Below are 18,274 nucleotides of genomic sequence, written 5' to 3' on the forward strand. Positions count from 1 at the left end.
GCCCTCGCCCTGCCCCGGCGGCGGAGGACAAGCCAGGCAACAACAGGTAACGCCGCTCAGGGCCGGGTAGGCCGTGCTCCGCGCCGCGCTCCGGCGTGAGCTCTTCAAAAGAGAAAAAAAAAAAAACTGTTTGCAGTGGCAGAACAAGCCCGAACCGGTCTGCTTATTATAACTCACTCGCATGTCGGAGCTTGCAAGGTGATTGTTGGACTTCGGTTCCCCTATTAATTAGGAACAGGGTGAAATAAAAGATGCTTAGCTATGAGCAGCTGCCCTCGGTGCGGCGAGCTGTGGGCAGGGGCAGGTAGCTGGGGCGAAAGGAAGGCCGCAGGTTGCCGTGCCCTCGCCGGTGACCGTCGTCGAGGTGCCTTAACCCGGAGATGCTGGGTGTGCCGGCAGGCAGAGCCAGGTAACCGAGGGGCTCTCTGGTAGGTGCAGTCCAAAACCACTGGGATGTCCTTGCAAACACATTTCAAGGCCATAGCTGGTTCTGTCTTTATTTTTAAAGCAAGTCAGATACTGTGGTTACAGATCTGGAGTTCTGACTTAACGATATGGTATTAACTCTCTTTTAACAGACTTAGGAAAATCATCTTGTTGATCAATACTGAGTATTTAGTAAGTAAGTGAAAAATTTTTACTTGGAAAATTTTTTATAAAATGTATTAATAGATTACTTTTTTCCCCAGTTGAACATTTTAGAGCAGAAAGTGAGGGGGGAGAAAGCTGGAGGAATCAAGACTAAATAAGATTAGTGTAGCTTTGCTAGCAGTAGCCCTTAAAATCTAAGATTACAGTCCTGATCTCACTGGCTCCAGTGTGTTGGCCCTTTCCTAAGGAATTTTATGTAATTGTATAGTTTTATTACATATGTATGTAACTAGAACGCTGTGAGTGAGCATCTGTCTGTTTTGAACAATATTTAAGCCCGTGGAAAGCTAGTCCCTTTTGCCTTGATAGGAAAATGCATTTTGGTTAGTGCTGTAGCTGGTGTTGACTGTTCATTTTCATATGAATTGCACAAACACCAGCCTGAAAAACGGCAGAGGGTTGGTTTGTTGGGTTTTTTCTTTCTCAAATTCAGTAGGATTGGCATCATCTCTTAAGTTCTGTAGTTTGAAAACAAATAATCCAGAAATACTTAGTCTAAATTCTGTTTTTTGATGTTTTTATTCTTAGTAGCCCTTACTTTTGCATACACTTCAATCAATTTTTACAAAGATCCTTACAGATTTAAAAAGTAATGAAAATGCATTGTATCAGGGATTCTTGTTTGAACCCAGGGTAAAACTCCTGATCTGGAAACAAGCTGGACCCCAAATGCTTATTGCAGTTGGTAGCTGCGCCTTCAGTCTATGTCTGTAACTCCTGTTAACTAGTTTGGCACTGGTGGTGGGGTATGGCGCTTGAGATAAGTGGCTTGTTTTCAAAAGTGAGGAGGAACCATAGAGATCAAACGAGATCCGGAGTTGAGGATCTCTTGTTAGATCGGTCCGCAAGCTAGCATACTAGGTAGCCATTGAAAACTGCTCTACAGAACTTACAAAAAGATTTCTGCAGAGCTGTGGCATAGACCGGGTAGCTCTAGTTTCCTTTTTCTGTCAGTTATCCTTACTGAAAGGATATATGCAAGCTAAACCACCTTTTTAGCTAATGGACAGTCTTTATCTTTCTCCCTAGCATGAGTCAAGATGTAGAGGGAAGAAGCATGCTTGTGGGGAGATGGAGTTTGCTTCCAAACCCCTTTCTGTAGACCTTCCTTGCTTAACATCACCTGACTGGTGTGGAGCTGCAGAGGAAGGAGGAAGAAGACCTTCGCCCTTCAAACTACCACCTGAATGTACATTAATAGATTATCCCTGTAATTATCTACCGTGCCCAATATGTCATCCTGAGCTTTAAATTAGAGAGGACGTGGTTTGAAAGTAGCCTCCTCTTCCCTTGCTGGGCTGCACCTGAGATCCAGGTGACCATTTCAGTGTAAGCTGGTGGGATGTTGAATCCTGGTAATGGCTCAGTGTTCCTAACAACGGAAGCAAGCAAGAAAAATCTCCTTGGTGTGGATGCAGGGCACTGTTTAAGAAACTTTTCGTATAGACAGAGGGTGGGACCATCAGCTCTGCTCCCTGCAGTAGGGTGCTTTTTTCCCTTTTTTTTTTTTTTTTTTTAAGGCTTTGTTAGTTCTTAACTACCTGTCTCTGACATAGATCACTAACTCTTTTTGCCACCCTCTTTCAGGTCAGGATAAAGAATCTTGTGGGTTTTTTGTTGGGTTTTTTTTTTGTTTGTTTGTTTTTGTTTTTTATCAAATAAACAAAAAAAAAACCCAAAACAAACTGATTTCTGTTTGACCCAGGTAAGCTGCAAGTGGTTCCCTGTGGTTTCTGCCCTTTGAATACCAGGGGAGGAAAGTGCACGAGCGCCATAAGGAATTTCGAAGGTTGAATATGTGATACCTTCCACTGCATCTCTATCCTGTGGGGGTGAGGAGGGAATTGTAGGTTAGTCAGATGTACTGAATGGTAGGGCACTCTGCTAATCTTGCTGAACTAATTACTGTGGAATATTTTTTTTTTAAAGAAAAACTGATAATGTAGCTGTAAACTGATACGTCAGCAGCAGAAAATTCAGCATCTCATTAAACACGTCCTGAAACCTCTGGTGTGTATGTGAAACTTGCCTACCGTCCAGTCACATCCAACATGATGGACCTCTATGAACTGGTTTTAGGTATTACAGTTAGCCTGAGATTCAAGCTGTCAAAAAAGAAAAACAAACCCAAAAAACCAACCTGATATCAAAAACCAACAAAAACCCCAACAACCCCGTTCCCCCAAACCAACCAAAGTTATACCGAAGTACATATGTTAATGTGCTTTGAAAGCTGGCAGTCCTTTTATTCTGAGATAATAAGCAGCAAACTCTGAGACAATGCCTTTTTTTCTTTTCCCCCTGTCCCCTAATATAGTTTCCTTTAAATGTAATTTTGGTGGTTTGTTTTTTGGAGCTCTTCCAAATGTACTTTTTCTTTAAGCATGAAGGTTGCAGTGCCAAGATACCTCTGGCTTTCTGCTCCATAGCAAATGTTATTTGCTGCAGCACCACTCTGAAAAGCAGCCATTGTTTGCTTGCTATCTGAAATTTGCTGAGCCAGCAGGACAGGAACGGAGAGGCTGCTTACCTGGAAGCCGAGCAGCTCCAGCATGAGGCTGGAGAAGCGGCTGGTGGTGTCTATAGGTGCTTGCACACTTCATTTAACCAACTTCTAAAATCTTAAGAGTTGTCACTTACAAGTAGGGTATAGAATATTATAAATGCCTAGATGGTTATAGTTGCCAATTCTTAAAGCATTCTAGGATGGTGGAAAGCTGAAAGGCTCTGTGTGTGTCTCTGTTTCCTAGTGCCCTTCAGGATACTGTTTGCCTTTCCCTAGCACAGCTTCCCCGTGCCCAGCTGATAAGAGTTGAGAAGTCACACTTTAAATGGAGAGGACAAAGCAAAGAAGTTCTGTAACATGATTGTTGCTTTTCAGAAGAGCAACCTCAGAGCTGTAGGGATGCCTTGACAGAGTGTCTGGTATTCAGTCTGCTGGACATGCCTTTTGTTTTATGGCTACATATTCTCCTAGCCAGAAAATGTGTCAGCTGCTTGCTGCAGGAGCAGTTAAGCAGCCTGCTTATGGCCAAAACCCTCATGCAGCAGCCTTGACTTTGCCGCTCGCAGCTAAGTCACTGCTGTTCCCACCATCCAAATCTCAAACCTTGTTTCTGCAGTGATTTAGGAGGCTTGAGGTTGTTTCCAGTTGCCAAAGTGTGTGGGGATTGGGGTTTCATCTTTTGTCTGTTTTTGTTAATATCTTGTAATATCTCCTCTCTTGCATGTGGCAATCTTTGTACAGAGAATAGGGTATTACAGTACTGCCAAATATTGTTGTTACTAATTTTCAACTGGATGCTACTGTAATTCCTTAGAAACAGAAAAAAACAGAACGCTCTACGTTACCTGACATTTCTTAAGGATGTTGGTTTCTGCAACCTGGATATCAAAGCTGAAGGTGTGATGTTTACTTGCTCTGGTAATGGAGCATCAGTTTGTATGATTGCTTCAGAACTGTATCACTGCATATAAGTTAATTTTGTTTCTTGTCTGAAATAATTCAAGTATGTTGGATGCGATTCTGAGACCCTCAAGGTGTCCATCTTCCTTCTGCTGCCTCTGTGAGTTAAAATCAAGTACGGGTCTGCATCGTTTGTAGGCCAAAAAAAGGAGAAGTTCAGAGCACTAAACAGCAATGCTGCTTCAAAGGTTTGTGATGATTTTTTGATCTGAAGGGCAGGCAGGATTTCTTATAACCCTCCAGCTTACAACATTGACTTTAAAATAGTGAAGGAGTGATGAGTGCTTTCTTATAAGCTTAAATTTAATACTTGGGCTTGCCAGCTTTGATAGCAGTCTGTGATTTTCCTCGCCACCCCTCAGCAGATACTGCTCAGTTCAGTGCTGTTTGTAAACTGAAAGCAGGCTGATCTCTTGTTGCTTCTCTGAAGATTTTATTGGCTGCTTGGATGTAATTATGAAATAATTTATTGAAGTCCAAGGCTGCAGAATATTTCAAACTATTAGTGTTTTAAAAAGTTAACTGTGAACTACTAAATATGCCAATTCCTTATTTGCTTACCTGGAGAGCCCTGAACTTCTTGATGAAATAAAAAACAGTGCTATTACATGCCGAATAATTGTGGTAATAAGCTTGTGAGAGGTTGCTGTGTTGAATTGTTTTCATTCCATGGATTCTTAAACCGAGAAGGATCTTGAGTGTTTCCTCCCCAGTTTTCATGGGCTCAGGACTGGCGAAGCTGAAATCTGCTCTTCCGTGGGGGCCCAAGGCCACTATATTCTCCCTTGTGTTAGCCTGTCCTAAGTGACTAAAGACCTCTTTGTGCATCTGTGCTTTGGCTCTTGGACGACAAAAATATCTGGAACCCTTAAAAGCAGAAGCTCTGAGGGTTCAGTTCATCTTTTTTCTTCAAGATAACATAAATTTGCTGCTGTTGCACTCAAAAAAGAAGCACTTCATACCACTTCTCATCCAAGACCTGTTTCCTTAACAGGACTTTCCTGTATTTTTATATGTAGTATTTGTTACTATCTGATAAACACTTGTGTATGTTTTGGTCTCTCCAGATGTTTGTAAATGCTGATTATGGCTCTTCTGCCTACCTGTGTCTTGTTTTATCTTCTGTTACTTTTCTTCAGAAGCCAACCTCTGGTTGCTACTGATATGTGGCAGGTTTGGGTTTTGTTTGTTTTGTTGGGTTTTTTTTTCCCCTTTTCTAAAGACTATAAAAAGTTGGCTTGAAAATGAAGTTGCATAGATGAGCCTTTTGTCTGATCCACTTTTTTGGGGCGATTTGTATTGCTGGTTGCTTTATGTACAACTACGGTTGATGGTTGGGTACACAAAATTGTGCGGAAGGGGAAAGCAAACTTTCGTTTGTCTTATGTTTATACTAATCATTAACATCAATTTTTTTTTTTTTCTTTGAGGCTGTGACTGTTAGAGACCATTTTTGCTGACAGTGTTTTAGGATCCCCTGTTTGTTTTTTCAACTGAGATTTCCTGATATCTTGCAGCAGAGCTTCCTCCTCCGTATACTGCCATTGCAAGTCCAGATGCCAGTGGTGTTCCTGTAATAAACTGCCGCGTGTGCCAGTCGCTAATCAATCTGGATGGCAAGCTACACCAACATGTTGTTAAGTGCACAGTTTGCAATGAAGCTACGGTAAAATGGATTTTTAGCTTTTTCTTATTTTGGAGGGAAGTGGGGGGAGGTTGAAATACATCCTTGGTAGAATTCATGTCCTCACCTACAAAGGGCGAGTCCCTTCCTGCCATCCCTGTGAAGGACCTGTCAGCGCATCTGGCCGCTAGTGTGCAAGTTCAGGGGTTTCTGGCACAAGAATGGCCATAAGCAGCTAGAATAAATCTTCGTGCTATTGATGAGGCTGTGCAGGATGTTCCTTTCTGAGGCAGAAGACAAAAAGCAAAGATACTCAAGTAGTTACTCTTCCATAGAGAAGGGTGAAACTGGTTTTGGTGGGATGAAGAGAAATGAAGAATTGAATTATTTTAAGAATGGAGGAAACAAAGTAACTAACCCACACCTCTCCCTGCATGTGTGCTTTCCTCCTGCAATACTATTCAGTCAATTTGTTAGCTTGCTAACAAACCACAACACAACAATTTTGAAATGCAGAAATTAGAGGTTCTATTCCAGTGATCACAGACGACTCCTCCCCTTTTCTTAATTCAGAGTCCTCAGCTTTTGGCCTCCTGATTCTATTTTTTTCTTTCCTGCCAGTTTTAGTTTCGGGATCTGATAGTGCATCACTCCACAGCTACTGGGGGCATTTACATTTTATGACAATAAATTAAAATTATGTCCAGAAAATAGGAAGCCTTACATCTGTAGGAAAACTTTTTTTTCCTCTCACTTAAGAGAGAGTGGAGAACCTGCCATTAATACTCACTTTCCCTGCCGATATGTAATATTTCAGGCCAAGTGTCTTGCAGCTTTTGAGACTTGTGATTTGCTATATGGAAAGGACCCAGAAAGTTGACTCCCAGGTTGGAAAAAGATTATTTTAGGACAGTTTAAAATAAGATTACAGTTTGGCGATGTCTACATATTCTTTTAGTGATGGAGAGCCAGACTGAGGTCCTTTCACTGTTGAATAAAGCCATTATACCAGGCAAGGAGGGTTTCCTGGTGCTTTGTCTTATTTTTAAAAAATAATTAAACTGAAGTCTTGAATTCTTCGTTGCTAAAATATGAAAGTTTTTTCCATTAGTTTGCAGAATCTCTTTTTGTTCTAGTGAGGACATTTGCACTTTGAGCAGAGGGAGAAAACTTTCAATTTTGTGTGGACTCTCAAGTTTCCTCTGTAAGAGGAACTGTATTTTTCTGTTAGTAAGAACTTGTCACTGAAGTTGTTCTGCTTTGTCATACTGTTACGAGGAAAAAAGTGAATTGCTATGACCTGATGTGTGTTCTCTGGTGTTTTGGTTTCTTTTGTTTGTTTAGCCAATCAAAAACCCTCCTTCAGGGAAGAAGTATGTTAGATGTCAATGTAATTGTCTCCTTATCTGTAAGGATACGTCTCGGAAAATAGGCTGTCCAAGACCAAACTGGTAAGAATGAAAAACCGTAAGTTCTTTGAGATAAGGTTCTTTAAAGCAGTGGTGCTCTTTGTGTTGAGTATTTGAAACTAAAAGAGGTTCAAGCCTGGGCCCCTGTACATGGACACTTGCAGAGCATTACTGAGTTACTACAGAGACAGGTTGTGGTAGTGTCGAATTTTTTTTTTTTTTCTTTTTAAGATTAAAGAGGAAAAATTTTCTATTTTAGTATTTAGTGGCAGTCTCAAACGTGTGTTTCCCATTTTAGCTACTTCATAAAGAACAACAGAGAAGAAAATCACTTCTTGTTTCTGGGACTTAATATTCAGAATTCCTTGCAAACTTAATTACTGTAAACACACAGGTTGCTCACTTTGCCTGGTTCAGAGTGGGGACTTCAGAATGAAATGGGAGAGAGAGCAGTAGGTTGGCTTCAGTCCTGTCCTCCCTCTTTGGTATGCTGAGTTTTCAATCTCCTCTCACGTCTCAACTTTAATTTCCAGATTTGTTGTAACAGAAACAAGCACAATTACCATAGTGAGTGTTCTTACTGTTGGGCTTAGGGTCTTAAAGATCCACTGAAGTAGGAGTAATTTGATTGTAAACAGTGCAGCTCTAATGAGAAACTGAGATGAAGGCTAGGTCTGCTGGTACTGAAATGGAAGCTCTACCACACCAACTGCCCTAGTCACCGGTCTGTTGACTATTCTGGTTTTGAAACATGGTGGGGGTGGGAATGTTGGGGTTTTTTGGGTTTTTTTGTTTCTTTGTTTTTTTTTTTAACTAATACAGTGTTGGGGAAAACTTCAAAACATTCCAAATACTTTTTCAGAGTGAAAAAATGTTCATGGGATACTTCAGTTGTAATAAATCATATGGTTGGTAACAAAGCTGAATCAGAAACTCCCTAATTTTATTAAAATAATCTCAAAAGCACATATCTAAGCAGTTTCCCAAAGACAGCTTACGTATTTGTCTTACTAGAAGATAAGCAAAATTAGGATACTTTGAAGGAGAGAGTTTTGAGTATGCCCTAGGTGGAAGGCTCCAGATTGAAGGGAGGCCATCCAGAATACAATTTTGGTGGTATATGGAGAGAGGTGTAGTGCAAGTTAAATAATGCTTTAATTTTTCCCTTCACTTTTTCATGCTAGGAAGTCTGATCCTCATTCCGCTTTGAGTTGGTTAATTTAGGTACTGTCATTTTGATCGGACAAATTATGTAATTAAACTGGAAACATATTGAACATAAAAGCAAATACTTACCAACCGTTTTTTAAAGTAAATTGCATTTAGTCAACCTGGGGTGGATATCTTTTTTAGTTCACTCAATTTGAATGGAATTTTTACTGTAGAAATGTGGATATGCAGCTTATATTGACACGGTTGTTAGTAGTGTGGGAAGGAGTCTCTGACTCAGGAAGGAGATCTAGGTTATGGAAGAGTCCTTACTCTTTCTACATGTTTCACATGGGTATGTACGTTCCAATTCATGGGCTTGCTCAGCCTGAGTATTAAGATTTCATTTTCCTGAGGAGTGTTTCTGCCATATGATGGCAAGTCTTTGATCTCTGCAGGGTTCTGGCTTGCATGGCTGATCTTATAGTGAAAGAGAATGTTTTTGAAACTGAAAAGGAAAACACTTTGGAAAGAGACCAAAACTGGGTGCATCATTTTAAACAGATGATCGTCATCTGAAAGCAGATTATAGTTTAACAGTTTAAAATATTTGGTAGTGACTGAGCTAATTGCTTAAACACATCGTCCTTCTCTTTTGCTAGTTTAATTACATGTACATCTAATGTTCCTAACACAGTAGACGCATCATTACTCTTGGTCCAGTAATGCTGATCCCAGAAGAGCAGCCAGCTCAGCCTGCCTTGCCAGTTCAACCAGATGGAACTAGAGTGGTATGTGGGCACTGTGGAAATACGTTCCTTGTAAGTAAAGCACCAGATTGTCCTTCTCACCTCACTGTGCTATCACTCAAGCTATTTGTTGTAAGCGCTTTTAAGAGCATTTTGCCTCACGCTGTGGCATCATTGAGGAACTCGGGCTTCTTCTGTGCTTGTATTGCTACGGTATAGTCTGTATTTGGTTACCTTTACATGCATTTCAAGGAAACTTTTAACAGTCTTTCTGTGCATGCTTGGATAAAGCCCAAAATCAGTCTTATCGCTTAGAGATGCGAGAGTAGCTGATGCAGGAAAAGGGAGTTATATTTATAGGTTTTGATGGTTATGTTCTGCAGTGATTAAGATAGTATAGGTTCTGCCATTGCTGTATGGACCCCTGAAGCCTTATAGTGCTCACCATTGGCGTATTTGTCGGTTGTTATAGAACTGGAAATTATGGGAGGCTGAAAGTTTCTCCTGGATTTGTGGTGGAAGGATGCAAAAAATACTTTTGCTGTTAAATGATTTTTGTAGTCTTTTACATGAATAAGGGTCTGCCATATTTGAATTTTGATTTAGGAAGAGTCTCTGCAATACAGAAGAAAGTTAGCTTTAGCTTTAACCTCTAGCAGTGCTAGAATATTTGTCAGGTTTGTGAGTTACAGGAAATGGCTAAGATAAGTGGTACAGCTGAAGGACCTCCATAGTCACCAGAGTGGTGAAACAAAGGATTGTAAGATACATAAAGGCCAGAGAATAGTCAAGTGCATTTTGTGAAGGGAAGAAGGAAGTTTAGGGGATGGCACTCCATGTTGGCTTGTATCAGCAGTGAGAGAATGGTTTTCTTGTGATGGGCTCTTATAATGGGATTTAATCTTTTTTTATTTTAAATTAGGGAGAGTCAGTGTTACGAAGTAAAGTTCTAATTACTAAATTATTGGCCTGTGTTTGGGGACTTTCATAAGCATGGGAGTTTTATTTATCCCCTATTTACTTTATCTAAGTGCAGCCCAAATTAATTCTGTAATTTACACTATGAACTTCTTTAGGTGAGCATGATGGGGGGGGGCACAGACACAACAAACCCATAAGGCTGGGTTTTGCCCATGACTATTAGATTATGCCTTAAAAGGCTAAGTTTTCTAATCTGGAATTTGTGGATGTTACTTCAGATCTGATGGTTGCTTCAGGGAACTGCATAATTTTGAACTTTATAGTCCTATCTGCCAGTAAGACAACTTATCACTTCACCCTACATTGAAAAGAAACTCTCAAAATCATTAGAAATTTGAAGCTTGTATTCTTTTATGCTGAGTTATCAAAAAACAAACCCTTTTTTCTCACTTTATACAGCTTTCCCACCACTCTTTTGCTTATACCTTTTTCTGTTACTAAGCTTGAGATTTGGCAAATAAATTTTTTAGTTAAGAAAAATCAGAAAATTAGTTGGATTTGAGAATGAGCAGAGAAACAAAAAATAGAAGTGCTTTAGTCAGCCTGGAAATTCAGCTTCTGTGAGGGTATTTCTTCCCTTTTAATATTTCCACTTCATAAAGCAAATATGTAATGCTAGATGCATCTCTCTCAACTCAGTAAGGTATCTCCTTTACTTTACTTGGAAGCTAAAAAATAAATAAAATAGACAAGCAAAGCTAGAATCCCTTGGGGTGGAAAAGTCAACTTGTCAGCTGCTTGTTCTGTGCTCTCTTAAGAGTATCAACTGGTTTACCACCTTTCCAACAATTTTTTTTTTCCACCCTGTATGAAAGCTTAAGTATGGGCTGTGGCAGGTGTTTTTTATAAATTATTAAAAGCATGCTCTATGCTATGGAGTGCCTTAAAGTTTCTTTGTCTCAGCTGGGAGAATGACTTAGTACTTAAGTGATACTGTAGCTGAACTATCACTAGTTATTCGCATTTTGTTCATCAGGTTATTTTTTTCCTTGGGTAACCTGATAGGAGTCTTTCCTGTGTTAAGGTTTCTACTTGTTTCTGGCAGACTTGGAGTTCAGACAAGTGGAAAAAGTGGTAGAATAGAAAAGGAGGGCAGGATGAGAGTTTAACTGTCCTGCTTAATCACAATCTGATCTGGTTTGGGCTTTTTTGAGAGCCTCTGGACTTGGGCTGTTGCTGAGTTACTGTCTCGGCCAGCAGCAAGTCATTCCCCTCAACACATCTCCCAGGGGCCTCTGTGATGATTTGTGGCTGTCGGAGGCTGAGCTGCGTTTGGAAATGGTGGCAGACAGGGGAGGGGTGTCCCTGCTGCCCCCCCCCCCCCCCAGCCATCCCCTTGCTACCATCCTGCTGTCAGAGAGGCCTTCAAGGACCAGAAGCCAGGAGCAAGCGATGTAAGCCACAGGCTGCAGGCTAAGCACTGTGGCTTGTCAGTTGTGCTCTGTCAACATTTTTTTTTTTATAACTAGTGAAAGATGATAAGTATTTCTTATAAAATAGTTTAATAGAAAACCCTTGAAATTCTTCAGAAAACTAATAAATGTTTTACTCTGCAGAAGCATTTTGCTTTCCCAAAGGACCTGGGGGAGCATTGGGGAAGTTCGTGGGGGTTTTTTTGGTTTTTTTTTTTTTTTTTTTTTGCAAAAGACACCTGTATGTGGGGATGTGTGGGGGTTTTTTTGGGTTTTTTTTTTTTTTTTTTTTTGACAGAAGCACCTGTATGTAGGGATGTGTGTGTGTGTATATATATATCTTTAGCTCTGTCTTGTATTCAACGTATTGAGAACTATTTTAGGCTCAGAAGGAAGAAAGTTTGACATATTCTTCTAGTAAGTCCCTCGATGGATGTCTGGTTTTGTTCACAGTTGAAACATTTAAGAGCTCTCTGAAATCCTAACCTGTGTTTCAGTACATTTAACCAGGGATTTGTGCTATTGTTTATTGTATTGTTTCAATGAGAGTAATACAGTTTGCATTGTGAGCAGGGAGCTAAATTTCATGTAACTGTAACCTCAAGTTTTCTTAGCAACTTGAAACAAGATTACATACTTCAAATCACTCTGGAATATAAGTAAAAACACCAGCTTTAGGCGTGATTTAAACTACTTGTTAAACCCACCAAAACTCCAAGAATTAGAATGTGCATGAAAAATAACCTGTCCCTACAGTGCTAACGTGATCTGAATTATTGTAGTGTGTACAGAAGGCATCATAACAGTTAGTGCATCTCTTACTTCCAGGTAACTCTCAATGAAAACAGATTATCAATGCCTCTCTGTTTTTTTTTCCATCAATATTTGGAACGCCAGGTGCATTTGAGTCTGTTTCCATTAATAGTTATGGCTAATAATTAGAAGTCTTAAAACCCTAGAAAGATCATTAATGAGTACCTTTGGAAATGGAGTTGCCTACCTTGAAATAAAATTAGCGTACAGAAGTGAAGTTGAATTACAAATACATAAGATTCCTGGATTTAGATTTGCTTCTCTTTCTGGAACTGCAGTTTAAAAACCTGAAAGAACAGCTCTGAAGAGTCCTGTCTCCATCCCTAGTACTGACAACAGTGTCTTATCCCACTTTTGCTATGTCAAACTAAGCGAAACTGAGTAGTTTTTGACAGGGATGCAGGCAAATAGCTAACTTGCTCCTCTGGCAGGAATGTGGAAGTAGAATTAATACTCCTAAAATGCATTGCTCAGATGGGGAGTATTACAGCAGCTTTCATTTTATTAAGGGATGAAATACAACTGTCCTAAATCAGTTTGGCCAAGACTTTGTAAACAAATTTTAAAGAAAACTCTGTAACTGGTATTGTAATTGGATACTTCAGAACCAGGAAAAAGATGATGGATTTCTTCTTAGTAGAGAATTAGCTCCATTAGAAGTAAATAAAACTGAGGGAGAACTTCAAGAGGCAGGAAACTGAACTCTACATACTATGGATCAGAATCTTGTTCACAGTAAAACCTGCTCATACTGGCAAGGATTACAAGCCACATGCTATTTTTTGCACATAAACACATAAATTTCTTCTCAATGTTTAAATCGTGCTGTGCTGTAGGTAGGTCCTGTTTTCTGTACAAGGCCTCTGATTTTGATTTGTGTTTGTAAGCAGTTTAACAACGCTATTTGCTTCAGTAGACAGACTTCTGATTTATCACAGAGATAAGGAGGATCCCAATGGAGGCGTTGGTGGTTGGTGCTGTGGCTTCTTCCCCTGCTAGTAACTTGCAGTGTGATTTTGCATAAATTAAGAGGGGAGGGGAGAGGAGAATTATATTTAACCACGAAACTGTGCTAACTACCTCCAGTTGAGAAAAGCAGTCATATTGTAATTGCAGCTCTCGTCTGTTGCCTACGGAGCAAAGAACAATAATCTTATCCTTTTGTTCAAGGCAAACATGTTAAAAATGTTTGTTTAATGATTGTATTATTGCAGAATGAAATTTAACAAAACCTGCTGTTTTTTAAATGAGCATATGACACTCTATCCTCTGGTTGAGGTAATTCTAGGCATTAGTTTCACTAAGGCTTTTTCCCAAATAGTTTTTAGTCTGTGCATGGAAGGTTATGACCATACCATGTATGGTTTTATATATCACCTTTTTTAAAATGTCATGTAAGTAGCCAATAGTGTTCTCTATATTTTATTGATATGACTTACCAAGACATCTACTTTCTAAAATATTCTTTAGCTAATCTTTCTGCACACACTTAGTTTTCACAAATGATGCAAGGGTTGAGGAAAGATGGGAAAATGCATCTGTCTGTAATTGTGCCAAAGAAAACACATTTATTTTGATTCGGGGTATATTCGTGGTCATGGAAGTAAGAGGAAAAAACGGTATTAATATTACCATGTTGCCCATACTGTGCCTGTGGATGAAACCATATTACGTCAAGCGAATCCTGTAATACTAAGGCAAGTCATGGGAAATGTTCACATGGAAATCCCAATCCTATGTTGCCACTGACAAAAGGGCATCCCATTTACGGAAGAAAGCAAGTAACAAGTCAAAGAAAGCCTGAGAAGCAAAATGTTTTCACAGTGACATTTAGCATGAAGTACAACAAACATTTTCTCAGGGCAGTTTTTCAACCTTTTTATTTTTTCTTTTTACAGTGGATGGAGCTGAGGTTTAACACACTAGCAAAATGCCCACACTGCAAAAAAATGTAAGTTTCTGAAAGCAAGGTTACATAAATTAACTATTAAATAAGTTAACAGTGTTTCTTCCATAAAAGTCTTTGGACGAAAATGTGTCTGCCATGCTGATTATTTTTCCATGCTCATCTGAATTTCAAGGCTAAAGAGCATGTTATGTGCACATGAATTCTCCACTCTGTATGCACAAATCAGTAACTTTGACAAATCCAACCTGCATTTATTAAAATGCTCTGATTGAATTGCTGGAGGCAAAAAGAAGCTGCTAACAATAGACAGGAATGGGTTGCTAAAATTATCGACTTACGTCCTTGAAATTTTACCACTTCATGCAGTTAATCAGCTGTCATGTTTAAATGCAGAACTTGAATTTCCTTATTGTAAAAGGAGGACGGGAGATAATCTTGTCTTAATTTGAAAGAGACTTTACTGATTTCATAAACTCAGAAACTAACTTGTGGTAAGCATCTTAATGCATTAACTTGTTTAATGTTTATGAATAACTTGTCTACTCGTTTGCTATTACTTCAATAAGATGGAGGAAAAATTAGGATACAAGAGCTGTAAGAGTATTTTTATGTTTTGGTTTTTGTTTGGGGCTTTTTTTTTTTTTGAGTATTTGTCTGGCCTTTCTTATCTGAGGTCAGGAATACTTAGTTTGAAGTAGTGTTAAAAGCTACACTGCAAACATACTTTAAATTTGTATGGAATCTCAACCACAGGGTGTGAAATAAGACTTAAAAATATTACTTCAGAGGCTTTCTTGTCCTGCTGCTTTATTTAAATATTTGTCTTCATTTGATAGCCAAGTGCGACTTCCAGTTAAAGGAGCAAATGTGTTTTCCACTAGGAATGGAGAACCACAGCTGTGTTGCATGTTGTAGGAAAACTAGCAGGTCCCTTAGGAAGCAGAGGGCTTAGGTTAAATGCACTGTCAATGTTGGCACAGCCTGGCCTTCAACAGTGACTGCAATATTTTACTGGAGTATTTGATAGAGAAGTCAGTCTAGTGGTACATCTAACCTCAGGAGTGCAACCTGTCAGGTATGGAGTAGTGGATATATTCTAGTTTGCTTAGTTCAAATAAACTCGTGATCTTGATGAGATGTTGCTTTGCAGGATTTTTTTTTACTGACTGTAATTGCATTCAATTTTTTCAGTCCTGGGGGGAGAGGTTGGTGTTTGTGGCTTGGTTGGTTTGGTTTTAAACTAACTGCAATTATGTTTTATCATGTCACACTTGATATCTGACCTCAGCTTTTTTCTTGACTCTCCTTAGGTACAAAATTATTTGCTTTTTAACAAAAAACAAACAAAACCCCAACCCCAACAACAACAACAAAAAAAACACTCCAAGCAACAGTCCAAAAGTCATACCATATGATCTTTTAGTCTGTCTTCTGTTGATTTATATTGCTTGTGTTCTAAAATCGAGCTGGAGTGTATGGATTTATTAGTATTTTTGTCTATAAAGTGAAAAGCATGCTAACTGTATGTAATAAAACTGGAGCATATCTGCAGTGCAATTTACAAAAGTTACAGCTTGCGTGGCAACTGAGTTGCAGCCAAATATTAACAAATAGGTGTTTCTATCCTTGGGCTGAGGATGCAAACCATGGAATATTGTCATTTAGCTTTGAATGAGTTGCTTGGTGTCTTCCCCCACTTGAGACGTGATGGTCAGGAGTTCAGCACTTCCAGCAGCATAAACATTTGTAATGCATAGATTTAGGGCACAGCATGGACGAGGCAGTGCTTTGAGTCATGATGATGGAATAAATAACTGCAGTGACCTGCTGCTTTCTATTGGGCCTTTGTCAGAGGTTGTGGTACCTGTAACCAAGTAGTCAGAAGGGAATGTGGCGTTCTTTATTTCAGCCTATTAATGCGAAATTTCTTTCATTAGTAGCTGACTAGTCAGATGCAAAACTATTTATGCCTTCTGTTGACTCAGTTGATGATTGTTACTGAAAAAAGGGTAGTGTAGACTGAGGCAAAAGGCACCTTGAATCACTGCAACAGTAGTATTGTCAAGAAGATACCTACTGAGGCTTTCAGATTCTCCAGTAATTTTCATGATTTTGTTTCAAACACTTTTAAAAGTACAGTGAATCTCTGCAAATAGCTTGTTTGTGACCATCTGTTTGGTTGATGGAGGCAAGATCTTAATATTAAGAATGCCTTATACAACTGCAGAGGAAGTTAGGAGTTACTACAGGAAAATGTCAATAACAAAACAATGTTCAGTGAAAATTAAAGCGATTGTGCCCCAGAGTACATAAACAAAGGAACTTTTCATATCTGGATGTTGGGAGAAACAGGATCTTAGGTTTCTTGCTTGTTTTCAATTGCATCTAGCTGTTACCATTGTGGTCACAAACATTATTTTGTGACGTTCTTTTTTTTTTTGTCTGTCGTCATCCCATGTTCCCCCCACAGCCTAAGTTATTTTTTTCAGAATAACTTCGGAAATATAGGAAATTAGTTGTGATGCAGAGAATAAAATAACTTACTTGGTAAATGACCAAATATTTTTAGAAATGGACTACAAACCTGGTCATGCCAGTTTAGGTAAGATGTTTGCAGGAGCCCTACTGATGCATAGTGGTTCTGCCTGGCATAGGCCCTTAGTTGCACGTTGTCTGCTGCACTGGGACAACAAATGTAGATAATGAGGAAATGGCTGCAATATAGTTTTATTTTATAGCGTAGAGGATGACACCAGGGAATGGGGGAGAAAACTGTTTCTTTTTACTGTTTCAGTGTTCTTTTGTGTTTCAAAATACCACGTTTATCAGCCTGTTTCCCAAAAGAGTGAGAGGTTTAAAAAAGACTTCTGGTATTTTCCTCATTTAATGATGGAGAAGAAGCAGGAACTGTTTTTTGTCTGCTGCTCTCTTTCCCAACCTGTATGTTAAATCATCTAGAATCTTCAGGATCATGAAATCAGCTATTAGAAAGAGTATTGAATGGTACAAGTTTTTATTTCAGAATGCTAGATCTCTCTCTCCGCCCCCCCAACTCCTCTTAGAACGTACTTTTTTTTCTTTTTAAGGTCTGACAAAATGATGAACCCTAATGAATTTATAACACTTTTGCCCCATAAAGTTTATTTCAGAACGCTAGATCTCTCTCTCTCCCCTCGACTCCCCTTAGAACATACTTTTTTTTCTTTTTAAGGTCTGACAAAATGATGAACCCTAATGAATTTATAACACTTTTGCCCCATAAAGTTTGCAGGACCTTTAGGGAAGAAAAAGATATTGGAACCTTGTCACTGCTCTGGAGGCTAGTTTCAGCAGTGCTATTCACCTTCAAAATACTGGCATTTTGATCTTCCTCTTAAAAATCCTTATAGAAGCATGTCTGAGAGTACAAGAGATCCTGCATTCATAGAATCATTTAGGTTGGAAAAGATCTTTAAGATCATCGAGTCCAACCGTTACCCTAGCACTGCCAAGTCCACCACTAAACCATGTCCCTAAGCACCACATCTTCATGTCTTTTAAATACCTCCAGGGATGGTGACTCAACCACTTCCCTAGGCAGCCTGTTCCAGTGCTTGATAACACTCTCAGTGATGAAATTTTCCTAATATGCAATCTGAACTCCCCTGACACAACTTGAGGCCATTTCCTCTCATCCTATGGCTAGTTACTTGGGAGAAGAGACCAATGCCCACCTTGCTACAGCCTCCTTTCAGGTAGTTGTAGAGAGCAATAAGGTCTCCCTTCAGCCTCCTTTTCTCCAGGCTATACAACCCCAGTTCCCTCAGCTGCTGCCTGCAAAACTTCTGCCCTAGACTCTTCACCAGCTTCATTGCCCTTCTCTGGACACACACCAACTCACTTCTTGTAGTGAGGGGCCCAAAACTGAACACAGTATTCGAGGTGCAGCCTCACCAGTGCTGAGTACAGGCGCACAATGACGTCCCTGCTCCTGCTGGCCACACTATTTCTGACACAGGCCAGGATGCTGTTGGTCTTCTTAGCCAGATGAGCACACTGCCAGCTCTCAATCAGATGGCTGTTGACCAGCACCCCCAGGTCCCTTTCCGCCGGGCAGCTCTCCAGCCACTAC

General features: G+C 39.6%; 1 protein-coding gene across 1 annotated transcript in view; it reads left to right on the forward strand.

Annotated features, from left to right (window-relative positions):
* The first annotated feature begins 261 nt into the window (after nt 1-261).
* The window catches only part of LOC104628197 (type 2 phosphatidylinositol 4,5-bisphosphate 4-phosphatase-like), a 24,781-nt gene continuing 6,768 nt past the window's right edge, over nt 262-18,274 (forward strand). Inside the window, exons 1-5 of the mRNA XM_010296701.1 lie at nt 262-409; nt 5,626-5,783; nt 7,086-7,192; nt 8,997-9,120; nt 14,153-14,205. Coding sequence (XP_010295003.1) covers nt 262-409; nt 5,626-5,783; nt 7,086-7,192; nt 8,997-9,120; nt 14,153-14,205 — 590 coding nt within the window. The remainder of the gene's footprint in view (nt 410-5,625; nt 5,784-7,085; nt 7,193-8,996; nt 9,121-14,152; nt 14,206-18,274) is intronic.

This window comes from Phaethon lepturus, unplaced genomic scaffold (assembly GCF_000687285.1).
Source record: "Phaethon lepturus isolate BGI_N335 unplaced genomic scaffold, ASM68728v1 scaffold6031, whole genome shotgun sequence".
Taxonomy (NCBI): domain Eukaryota; kingdom Metazoa; phylum Chordata; class Aves; order Phaethontiformes; family Phaethontidae; genus Phaethon; species Phaethon lepturus.